The sequence below is a fragment of the Corvus moneduloides genome, chromosome 1 (genome assembly GCF_009650955.1).
Source record: "Corvus moneduloides isolate bCorMon1 chromosome 1, bCorMon1.pri, whole genome shotgun sequence".
NCBI classification, from domain to species: domain Eukaryota; kingdom Metazoa; phylum Chordata; class Aves; order Passeriformes; family Corvidae; genus Corvus; species Corvus moneduloides.
Genome location: NC_045476.1, coordinates 83192912 through 83205385, shown reverse-complemented (window position 1 = coordinate 83205385; position 12474 = coordinate 83192912). Strand labels below are relative to the sequence as shown.

Here is a 12474-nt window from a genome sequence, read left to right as displayed (position 1 = left end):
GATTGATTCAAATAATCCATCAGTGACTGATTTCTTAGACTTCTTAGGTTTCTTAGTACAGAATATCAGCCATGCCTGCTTTTATTATTTTGGTTTACTGCAGAGTAAAATACAAAAACAGGTGACTAGAATACTAGTCATACATATGCACTCACTTTCCATGCAAAATAGCCATTAAAATCCTTTTAAAATTTGGCTTGCTATTATTACCTGCAGTGTTTTTATGAGAAGATGGGTAGAACATGATTACTTGTCATAAATGAAGATCTGCCTTGTGCCAGCAAAAGCTTGCACTTATTTCTTCTCTGAAAAATTATAAATAGAACTGAATGTATAGGAAAAAAATAACTCAGTGGCTGAAAAGCAACTGTAAAGAAAAATTATATTTGTAGCCACGCAGGCAGTAGTTTGAAAAGCAGCTTTTATAAAACATATTTAATGTTTACAGACACTCAGTAATACTTTTAAAATATGTTTAACGTTTAAAACCACTTGGTGGCCAAAATAACAGCTCTGACTAAAAAGATATTTAATGTTCAGAGTCATTTTGTGGTAAGAAAAAAGCAACTTCTTGTTAATTTTTATCATTTACAGCTAATCTGTGGCTACTAAAACAACTATCAATACAACATGTTTTATGTTTACAGATATTATGTGCCCGTATAACAACGATTTCTACATTTTTTCAATACTACACTTAAATATGTCAATTTCTTTCCCTCATCAGCTGTGTAATTAACAAAAAAAACAAAACAAAAAAAAACCATATAACACATAATCCCAACAACTCTAATGCAATATATCTTGAACCTTAAGATATTTATGTGAACAGCAAGACTGGACCAATAATTACAAAGCTTCTCCTTATATACAAAAAGAACTAATACTCAACACCACTGAAACTACCAACATATCCATTTAGAGCAAACCCAATAGCTTAATTTTAATAATGAAAGCATTTCTTGGCAACCTAAAAGAGGTTAGATTGCATCAAAAGACATGTGTGATAAAATATATTATTTGATTTATGCTACAGGCTGCAGTAAAGTCAGTGTGTGGATAGAAACATCGTGGTTTTAACTGCTGTGACATGGGTTCTCAGCTTTGCCCATGTACAGTTAAACACAATCACACAGAGAATCACAGAATGGGACAGGCTGGAGGGGACCTCTCTGCTCAAGTAGGGTTATCCTAGAGCATATTGCACAGCATTGTGTCCAGATGATTCTTGAATATCTCCAGTGAGGGAGATTCCAGAACCTCTCTGAGCAATCTGTTCCAGTGCTCGGTCACCTCATATTCAGGTGGAACATTCTGAGCATCCCTTTCTGCCTGTTGCCTCTTGTCCTACTACCTGGCCCCTACAAGAAGAGCCTGACTACATCCACTTTACACACTGCTTACCAACATTAACTAGGTCCCTTCTCTGTCATCTCTTCTGAAGGCTGAACAGGCCGAGCTCCCTCAGCCTTTCCTCATAAGACAGATATTCCAGTCCCACAATCCTCTACGTTACCCTCCACTGGAACATCTCCATGTCTCTGTTGTACTGCGGAGCCCAGGACTGGATGCAACACTCCAGCTGTGCATCCCCAGGAAAAGAATCATGCACCTCAATCTGCTGGCAGTGCCCTTCCTAATGCACCCCAGGATACTTTTGGCCTTCTTGGCCACAAGGATACTCTGTTGGCTCATGGAGAGCTTGTTGTCCACCGGGGCTCACAGGTCCTTCTCTGCAGAGCTGCTTTCCAGCAGTCCATCCCCCAGGCTGTGCTGGTGCATGGGGTTATTCTTCCCCTGGTGCCGGACCCTGCACCTGCCTTTGTTGAATCTCAGGCAGTTCTTCTCTGACCATATCTCTGACCTGTTGAGGTCCCTCTGAAGGGCTACACAGCCCTCTGGGGTATTGGCCACTCCTCCCACTCCTCCCAGCTTTGTGCCATTAATGAACCTGCTGAGAAGGCATCTGCCCCTTCATCCAAGTCATTGATGAAGAAGTTAAACAATACTGGACCCTGTATTTAATCTTGGTGGACACCACTAATGACAAGGCCTCCAACTAGGACCTGTGCCACTGATTACGACCCTCTGGGATCTGCCATTCAGCCAGCCTTCAATCCACTTCACTGTCCACTCATCTAATTCCCATCTCCTGAGTTTGTCTATGAGGATTTCATGAGACACACTGTCAAAAGCCTTGCTGAAGTTGTTGTAGAAAATATCCACTGTAGGCTTGGATATACGTGAAGTAAGAATCAAATGCTTTAAATGGTTTCAGCACTAATACTGACATTTTGGGACTGTAAAAACAGCCAGCAAAAAACCAGCTATCCAGCATCTTTTTTCAACAGCTTCTCAGCTTTTCTGAGAATTTTGTTGTTCACATGTTTGTATAGTCCTGTCTGTCACAGTTTCATTTTACATAGATTCTCCCACCTGACAGCATTTGTCAAATGTCTTAGTTTTGCTGACTTTATCCAACAGCCAGGGTGTATGAAAGGAAACTCACAGTATGACAATAACCATTATCCTTTAAATAAGAAAGTCTTGATTTTCTGCACTATTTTCTCCCTGCCTTCTGATCTAAATTTTTTTCTGGATCCTCTTCCATAATTGAAGCTGTATAGGTTGCCCAGTGATCTATCATAAAGAAACACTTTTGTTTCAAAAGCTTTAACTGCCTACTCGTAATATTCTCTCAGTATCTCAGTGTTGTGTTTTTTTCATTTTTTTTTTTGTTTTATGTTTTGTGCAATGTCCTCATTGCACAGATTTTCCCAATGTGGTAAAAACACTCTTTGAGAAAAGGCTAAGCAGCCCTAACCTGCCCTTCCTTCTGCTCCTTTCTCAAAACTCACTTTTCTATACAGTGGCTATAAAAGTTAGTCCGATGTAGTAGATATTAGTCTGATGTTAGCAGATATATCTTTTCAAAATTAAAAGAAAAAGAGAATTGGAAAGACAAGAGCTGTAATTAAAAAAAGCAATTCTTAGTGGGAAAACACTGAAATATCAATTTTGGTGAGTAAACTGACATAGCCCCAGGAAAGAGTATGGAAAAAACAGTGATGGGACAAGTTTTCTGAAATGTGGCCTGAATTACTCAGGGCACCAGGTCTGACCCATGTGATGGACAAAATTTGTACACTGTAATAAAGTACCAAATTAGAGGACATAAGGATATGACCCTGTAAGGTCGAATTCAGTACAGTTTTGTGAAGGGAAGTTGCTCTTCACAAAACCTATTAAAACTATTGAGTGCATCCGTGAGTATATACCTCAAGATTACTGGCATAGATTAAAAGTATCTAAATTTCAGAAAAGCTTTCAGCAAGTTCCTAAGCAAAAACTCTTCAAAAAAAAAAGAAGAAAAAAGGAAGTTTAAGACACCGCAGCTTTTCCTAAAATAATCCAAATAAAAAGAGATCTAAAACAGTAGGAATGAATTGCTTGTCTTTACATGAGAGAGGGGTTGCCACTGGCATCTCTCTTGGATCTGAACTCATAGGTTGCCAGTAAAAGAGAAGATGTGAACAGGTGACAGTTTGACAAAATGAAAGCTTTACTGCAAAGTGCTGCAGGGGAATCTTAACATAGCATGAAACTGAGAATACGGAACTTCACACGGAGGAACACAAAGAGGCATGGGAAAAAGTAACTTATCAGTATTTCCACATAGGTGGGTTGTAGCTCCATTGCCTATTAATTCTTGATCTTGGGATCACTGTGGAAAATCCCCCAAAATTTTAATCTCTATGATCAACAGCAGACAAAAAACCAAAAATGATCAATGGGAGTAATTCAACAAGGAAAATTGGATAAAAATAAAGCATATTCAAGATGTTTGTATCTTGAATATGACATCCAACTCCCATCATTTTCTTTAACGACTTGATAACACCAGAGAAAAACATGGAGATCAGGCTGGAGCTGGAGGGGTTGCAGACATTGGCTGCAGACAGATTATGCTGTCAGTTATCTGTCCATGAGCATGCATAATGCCATTCAAAAGTATTTCTGGTCTCAATGGATTCCCAAAGATCTTCTGCAGCAGCCTGGGTAAGCTTTTGGAAGCCCTTAAAAATATATCGCCAACAGCTAGGAATCTATATGAAAGGAAGGACCATTCAGCATTTGCTCCAATGCCTTATAGCCTCTCCTTCCCCAGCCTCTGCTCACTGTAAGCTTCAGGCTAAACTCAGGCACACAGTGCTAAGCTGAGCCAAGCCAGAGTGCAGGTTATTACCTACCCCTTCATCAGGTTAGTTTTCTACATATTGTAATTCTTGCACATGAAACTACATAGATGGATATATTAAACATATGTTCCATTTGTGGAGATATATATATGCTCCATTGTCAATGTTCAAATATAAGCCAATGTTTAAATAAAAGTCAATTAAGTATTCTCTTCAGAAGGAAAGCTGCTAGAAAATTTATAGAGACTATTTTCACACTGATGGTACCATGGGAAGCAAATCTATAACACTCTTCAGGTAGCTGCTTTGCACCACTGAGGAACACAGTAAAAATAACCTAATATCAACTTTCTATTGTCATTGACCATTTTAGTCTGCCACGGTGATCTGGAGTTTGTGGAGTCCCCCCTTAATCAATAAAGAGTTAATGTAGTGGACAAGTATGAAATGAATTTGCATAGCAAAGAACATATGGCATCTATATATTATGGAACTGATGGGTTTAGTACAGCCCTAGCTGGTCTATGTATAAGCATACAAAAACCTTAGAAAACAATTAGGACAAAAGACGTTATAAATTTGCTGTTAAAATCAACATATTCAGTGAAAGAAATGCTTATGAAAGCAAATGCTTTTCTGTGTACATTTTTATGTAGAAATATATAAAAATATATAATAAGATCTTTCCTTGAATGTGTGCTTAATGCTGCTTTGTCCCCATTCTCAGTCATCTGGACTGATAGCTTTAATAAGGGGATAACCTTGGTTTAAACTCAGCTATATTTGCGTGCTTATGTCAACTAAATTGCAATAGAAGCTGGCACAGCTGCCAGAAGCAACAACACAGTTGATTAAACGATACTTAAGGAGAACATATTTTGCTAATACAAACTTACAAATGGGGATATTAGGGCACCCTTTTCAGTTCTCATAGATAAATCCCCATTTCTGGTTCGTTCTACATTTTGGAAGTTATATCAAGAAAATATTTTCAAATAAAGATATTGATAAAACCAATCCAATATCAGAAAAATAATTAAAAAAAAAATAAAACCAAAAAACCCGTCAACATTGGGAGTCCAGCCCTTAAGCTTTTATAAGTCTCTTACTAGGCATAAGATAACAGCATATCAATCTCTGTTCTTAAAATATTAGCTCTGCATTGTAATCTGACTCCATCTGCTGAGTTTTTTCTGCAGGGAATTTCAAATCATTGTACTTTGAAAAATAAATTCTTCACCATAAAGCATTCCTCACCCCCGTTTATTATGTGAGCAATAAAATGTCAACTTTGGAGGTACTGGTATCCTTCCACAACATTGAGGAAGCTGTGCCCACTTTGAAACTCTCAGAAACATTGGAAGTCACAGATGGGTACTGCAGCCTGCATGTCACAGCAGTAACAAAAGGGGCTTCCAAGAGAAGATCTTTCTTCTTTATGTCTGTGACTGACTTTCGTCTCCATCATACAAGAGCAGATTACAGTGCATGTATGGAAGGAGCAAGGCTGGCTGGCCATTCAAACGTTGGCATGAAACAGGTTTGCATCCTAGCTTGTAGTGGCTAAACATCGTTCTAACATTTTTTCTTAAGAGTATATGAAGGAATTTGTTTCCTGGTAAGGAAGGCACAGCTAAATAAAAATAGCAGCCCTAAATCTATCTCTTCAGAAAAAAACCAACAAGATATTCAGTACCACTATCTTTTTTTAATGAGAGGTATTGATTAAAAGGAAAAACAAACCAATGCTAGAGTGCAGAAACTGTAGAAGAAAATTTAATCTGCCCTTAACTTAAATTTGAAGGAAAAAAGTAAATTTCCACCTACAATATGCATGGAAAGTAGCACAAGTTCTAAGAAACTCTACCATGAAAAACTTGGCTATGACATGTATATCTAAGTAATATCTCTGCAGAAAATCAGATCTTGAGGATGCTATGAATTTTCTTTTTTTTTTTGCACTTTTTCCAGTAAAAAATCACCAAGGATCAGTTGATATACAATTTTACCGTAACACTGTAACTGCAACTCTGAACCCAGACATGAATGCTATGGCATTATTTCTGCCATCCCAGATTCAGCAACAACAATTAGGAAGTCCAGAGACATTACAAAATTGAGAACCATGTAGCCATGAAAATTTCTGAAAGGTAACAATATATATCCCAATAACCTTGGGATAAAGTATCAAACTGAGTAAACCTTTGCATGCAAATGTCATGTAACAATAAAAGACTGCAAGTCACTGGTCACAAAAGCTTGTCCGGCCCACATAAGAGACTAGTAAGTGTGAAAAAAGTAATGTTTCAGTGCGTTTCACACAACAAAAATATGTGCATGAGTGCAGTTTATAATCATTACAGTTGTAAAACTATAGTAAGTGAAATTTAGAACATTTAGTAATTAAAAAGTGGCAACTAGAAATGAAAATGTAAAAAAAAAAAAAAACAGATGAGAGGAAGAGTTTATCTGGGGTTTTTCCCTAAGCCAAGACAACCATATGCTGCACCAGCTGAAAAATCAAAGTGATTTTCAATGTCAGCCTCAGGCACTGGTAGGCCTAAGCATCTCTATAGGTGCAACTAAATGGTACTGATGATAGAAAGGAGTAGTTTTAGATCCTCTGAGAAATCCTGGCTTGCATAAGGAAGGAAAAACATAGATAAGAGAGAAAAAGAGAGCGGCAAGATCTACATCAGAGAAGGCACAACCTCCTGACACAGAGGACAAGGCATTTCTGGATATTTTTGCTGCAAGACAACCTAACAGCAAAAATTGTTATCTGCTTTAGTAACCACTAATTGAAGTTTAGGCCTCCATTAAGGAAACTCTTTCCTTGCCTTGCATTTTCTGATCAATTTTCATCCATCTTTTATTTTTTTCAGAGGAAAATAGCAACTCTTATTGATGCCATGATAATTTTTATCTTTTCTTTTATACCCCTGTTATACCTTTTTACAATTTCTGTATTCTTAGTGCTTTTTGCCTACATTCTTGGACTTGTTCGTTAAGCTAAGAGACTAAACATTTTAGAAGCTTCATAGCTAGGGATCAGTGTGCCCCAGACCCCAAAGTCCTCTCCAGAACACATTCTGTAAACTAAGATAGAACCATCCAGGGGAAGGTTCCTTGGGGAGGGGGGTTCACTCGAGTCTCTCACTGGGGAATCTTTGATAGATATGCTAATTAGTAAAACCTATAGTGTTATACCCGATCTTTTTGGGGGTGGGCATTGCAGTGTGCATTTTGGTGCATTCGACCTGGACATGTGCACCTAAGGATCCTAAAAATAAATACCAAGGTAAAATCCCTTTTCCCCTTCTAAATGTGTTTGAGTCTTGATTTTAAGACCAGGAAAAGGCATCATTATGAATAAATCTTCTAGATAGAGTGAATGTGACTGAATAAAGAAAAGACCAAGAAGATCCATTTTTGCCATGGTATCTACTACTTTTTTTCTAAAGGAGAATAAATTGAAAAGCATTTCTTTTAAATGCTGTATGCATGACACAACATGCTCTGTTGTTATCTCATTTAGTCATGCAACTCCTTATCCATGTAAAAGCAACAATGTATGACACACCTTGAAGAGTGTTTCATATGAAGTAAAAGCTCTGTTAGCATTTAATCTTCTGCTGCACACACATATTTAAGGAAATAGCAAAGGAAGATGGGAGAGAGCAACAGAGTAAGAGAATAAATGCAGGCACTGTATTCTGCTATACAAACAGCATCACTCATTTTCATTTCTTCTTTCTGATCAGGTTTTAAAAGCAATTTCACAACCAACCATACATTCACTGGTGAGAAATTTTATTCTGAATTTGCCACAGACACAGGTGTCAAAATATAACAAATGGTTTTCATCTCTAAATAATACAACTCTAAGTAATATTATTATGCATCTCATTAGGGGAAACAACAGACCACATATATTGTGAATCTACAGACAAACCCCTGTGGGTGACTATAGTGAGTTGTTCTCTACACTTCTATAAGATCAACATGATCATCTCTACATGTTTACTCACATCAAATTTTATCATATTCTATCACATTCTGCTACTCCTTATCACAAAATTTTAAATACTACCTCATTAATTCTATGTAGCAACTTGCGTGGATAGCCAGTCACCTCCCAGACTGACTTTAAAAACATCAACATCTGAGGTGCATAGCTGGAGGAGAATAGTATCCCTCTGCCACTTCAAACTCAGAAAACTTCCAAAACTGTTAATAGCTACCGGGAGTATTAAATGACTGGTACTGGCTTGTGAAGTACTGGGAAAAGACAGTTTAGGAGAGAGAAGGGCAATAAGCTGGAACTAGCACTGGGAAGTTAAAGGACTCCCAGCCCAGAACAAATTAATTTCTGGTGCCTGCAGGGAAACCCAAAATGCCATCTGGCAGCGGGACGCAAGCAGTGCACTTATGTTACAAACACACTGCTCAGGACCACTGCAGAATCAGCCATCAGGAAGAGACCCAAGGGGCCCATTTAGCATATTCTCCAGCTCCAAAGCAGGATCGATGCTCTTTATGTCATTCCTGGCAAATATCACTATGTTGTGAAAATTCTTCAAGCAAAAACCTATTCCACTGCTTCAGTATCCTTATTGCAGTCCACCTTTCTCTGAAAAGAAAATTACTTTGTCCCCTGTACACTAGGTTTTTGAAAACTTACCATGTCCCCAGGCAATCTCCTTTTTTTTTTAAATTTTAATGTAAGAGTCTGATGCACTAAAGGTTTTCTTGGACATTAAGTTTCTGATAACTTAAGCCACTCCTGCAGACTCTCATTCTTGCATTGTGACCAAGGCAAGAGCAATAGTTACTTTGAGCATGCACAGTATAGCAGGACTTGAATAAAGAATTGCCCCCTAATGCATAATTAGGAGATCAGGCAAGTGCTGGAGGAGTTTAAGGGCCACAAAGACAAAACCAGTTAAATGGCAAGATGCTTTACAGCAAACAGGCAATCTAATTTTGTACAGCAAACAGCAAATGTAAACTAGGAAGAGAGGGGAATGCACCACATCAAGTGACATAACAGGTTTGGTGCTACAGAGAACCCTATTCGCATATCTTCCTTGAATATCTTTTTTTTTTAACTCTTGCTACTGTCAGAAACTTAACATCACAGACATTCATATTGCAGGAGAACAAGTCTCTAAATAAGCAAACAAAGCTAAAACAAAACTGTAATCTGTGTATATCTAGGCACAGAGTATTAGAAACATTTCTAACAGTAAGTTTTAAAAGTTGTTTTTTCATTTCTTCCTTCTCTTTCTTTTTCTTTTCTTGCAAGAAAAGTACATTGAAACAATTAAGTAATATGCAATTAGTTATCAAGCATTTACAGCTTCTTACTCACCCACTGGAGACATTTCTGGGACACTGGCAACATAAGGCCCATCCAGAAACTTTGGCTCATTATCATTAATGTCCTGCACTTTGATGATGAATTCTGATTCAGGCTCTAGTGGTTTCTTGGTGTCAACATCCACAGCCTGGGCCCGGAGTGTGTAGAAAGGTTTTTCTTCTCTATCCAGGCTCCTTATGGCATGAATGTCTCCTGTGGTCTCATCAATGGTAAAAACCGTGCCAGCACCATCTCCTGAAAGGGTATATTTAACAGTGCCGACTCCCTTGTCCAAGTCAGAATGAAGCTTGAGAAGAAAAGAAAAACAAAGGGGAGGACAAAAACATTAATGGTTTTTTCTAGGCTAGATGACAAATATTATTTTAATTTTTTTTTCTGCAATAAAAAACATTGAAGGAACCAACTTCCTAAGTCCTTAACTGCCTCTAAGTGCCTGGAAAAAATGTGGATAGTATGTTATGTAAGACTTTTACCCTTATCTAGCAAAGCACAGAGAGCAGTTCAGCAACTAAAACTGCAATGAAGCAGGGCTTCACATTTGTTATAAAATGAAATTTAAGACCAAGGATGTAAAATCACCCATAACCACATCAAACAAATGTGAGATGACATGAGAGTGTCAAAAGCTTTCACAGGCATTTGGCTTTCAGAGAAGTAGAAGGGAAATGTCTAATTTTTATTTCACGAGCAAGAGCTTGATGGCATCTAAAACTCAAATTCATACTTGGTTTAAAAAAAGAAAATATACACCTCGTGATTACAGTAAATGCTAAACAGAACTAAAAGTACTGCCTTTTACACAAATATTTGATCACTTGCTTTTGCTTTTCTGAGATAATCACACTGCAGACTGAAAATCTAGGAGTTTCTTGCTCATTTTGAAAGAGTACAGAACTCAATATTTTCTGCCTTAAATACCAGTATACACATTTTTCAGGCTATTACTCTTATGAATCTCTAGTTATAATTAAAAACAAAACAAAACAAAACAAACTTGAATTCAACTTCTTGGATGTTTTTGTCCCTGTAATCAGTGTCTGTCCTACAATAAATTTAATTATTTTAAATGCAGGAATTTTTTTAATCCGAATACTGTATAATGAGCTTCTTTCTCAGATGCCTTCACTTGCTCTGTACTCATCCTTTAAATGCATCTGAAAGCTCTGAAAAGATACTCAAGGTTACATCACCGATGTTGAAATAGTTTTTAAAATATTCTTCCACTTTTCCCATCTAATGAGGACTAAAAAGATCCCTATAATGGACACCGGTCGGAATGGAGATTTCAAGAGTGAATTCTCTTAAGCTGAATTGTAAAGCGATTATGGATATAGGCTTTATTTACATGATGTACTGCCCAAGGTGAAACACAATGGAGGAAACATGGGACATGAAAGGAGATTATGTAGAAAATGAATTACTGAGGAACTAAATGGTTTTGGTAATGGGGCAAGAAGCTAAGCTACAGAGAAGGAGGTAAAGGCAATTACTAACATTTATAGCTATCGACTTAAATTGAAAATAGGTCCTTGTGACTGTGGAAGAGGTCATGGTTTGTGGCACAGAGCGAACATGAACATAGTCTTCTTTGTCTACTTTTTCATCTCATCATTCTTGCTCAGTGAATATACTAAATTCTGATCTTTCATCTAGCTGTCCCCCACATGAATTTTAAATTATCTCTCTAGTCCAAACCAAAGCATTTTGCTTCTGAGGTATTAAATATTTTCTTGCTTACACAATGAAAACATATTGCAGTCTGAGATAATTAATGTATATTTCTTCCTCATCATTTTAATTTAAGTGGCTCAAAATTTCCTGCTCAGTAAAAACTTGGTAATTTTTCTTCCATTATCATTTAGAGGCTTACAGACACACATTGAGAGAAAAAAAACCCAAAACTTATGATAAGAAACCTTGAAGAAAAAAATGTTAGAACTTTTTAGAGGAAACCAGACAATATTTTTTGTAGTGTCCCTATATTAAATAAAATTTGTTTGGGCTTCATTGTGAAGACTATCTTGATGCATACTCCTGGAAGTAAGAATATCACGGAGCAAAAGAATGCAGTTACAAAGCAGGAGTTTGTAAACAGGGAAGCATGACAAGATTACTCCCATCTCCTGTCATCGGATTTGGCACTAAAGCTGAGATGGTTGAGTGTATTTCTGATTGCCAGCTGTAGGTTTTATGTTCAACTTGAAACAAATCAGGCTGCCTTGCATGTCTTATCTGAGCCCTTGGATTATACTAGAGAGAAACAATTATAGTTGCTTTTCCTAGCTGGAGAAAAAGCAGGAAAAGCAAGGGCTCCCAAGACAAAGGAAGACTGAAATACAAAGACTAGGCTAAACATAGCTTTTTTTTCCCAAATGTATTGGAGAATAAAAGCTTTATAACTTGCAGGATTAGCAATTCTACAGTTACAGATGTGTTCACTGGGCTTCACAAGTATCACTCAGCTTGTATCACCTAGGAACCATTCCACCTATTCAAGCAGAGCTCCATTGCTCTGCATTAGCTGGGATGTGTCCCATTGTATTTATTCACTAAATCATGCTAATCTGCTGATTTTGATACAGGCTTCCTTAGATACCATTACTGGACAATGTGCAAATGCATGCTTATCTGTAACCCACGCTGAGCTATGCAATTTGTGGGGCAATTCAACATTACACAGTGTCTAGTTACTGTAGGGGAATAGCTGATTGATTTAATTTAAAATTAAATAAATTATCCGACAATAAAAGGAGTGCAAAACTTAGATTCAGATACGATGAGCAAGAAGCTAGTATTAGGTGTACTAACACAACACTAGGAAATAATCCTGACTTTCAATGCCTTAAATTTTCCAGAAAGCAGTTTAGGCTAAAGAATAAGTGCTTGCTACTG

General features: G+C 37.3%; 1 protein-coding gene across 3 annotated transcripts in view; it reads right to left on the bottom strand.

Annotated features, from left to right (window-relative positions):
- Positions 1-12474, bottom strand: part of LOC116447857 (cadherin-12) — a 432700-nt gene that overhangs the window by 117941 nt on the left and 302285 nt on the right. For 2 of the 3 annotated variants that reach the window (XR_004241717.1, XM_032117539.1), the window contains one exon: positions 9574-9868. Coding sequence is in view for 1 of the 3 variants with exons in the window: in XM_032117539.1 (XP_031973430.1) it covers positions 9574-9868 (295 nt within the window). In the remaining 2 variants the exon portion in view is untranslated. Of the gene's footprint in view, positions 1-9573; positions 9869-12474 lie in introns of those variants that run through there. The other variant, XM_032117553.1, reaches the window with a different exon arrangement.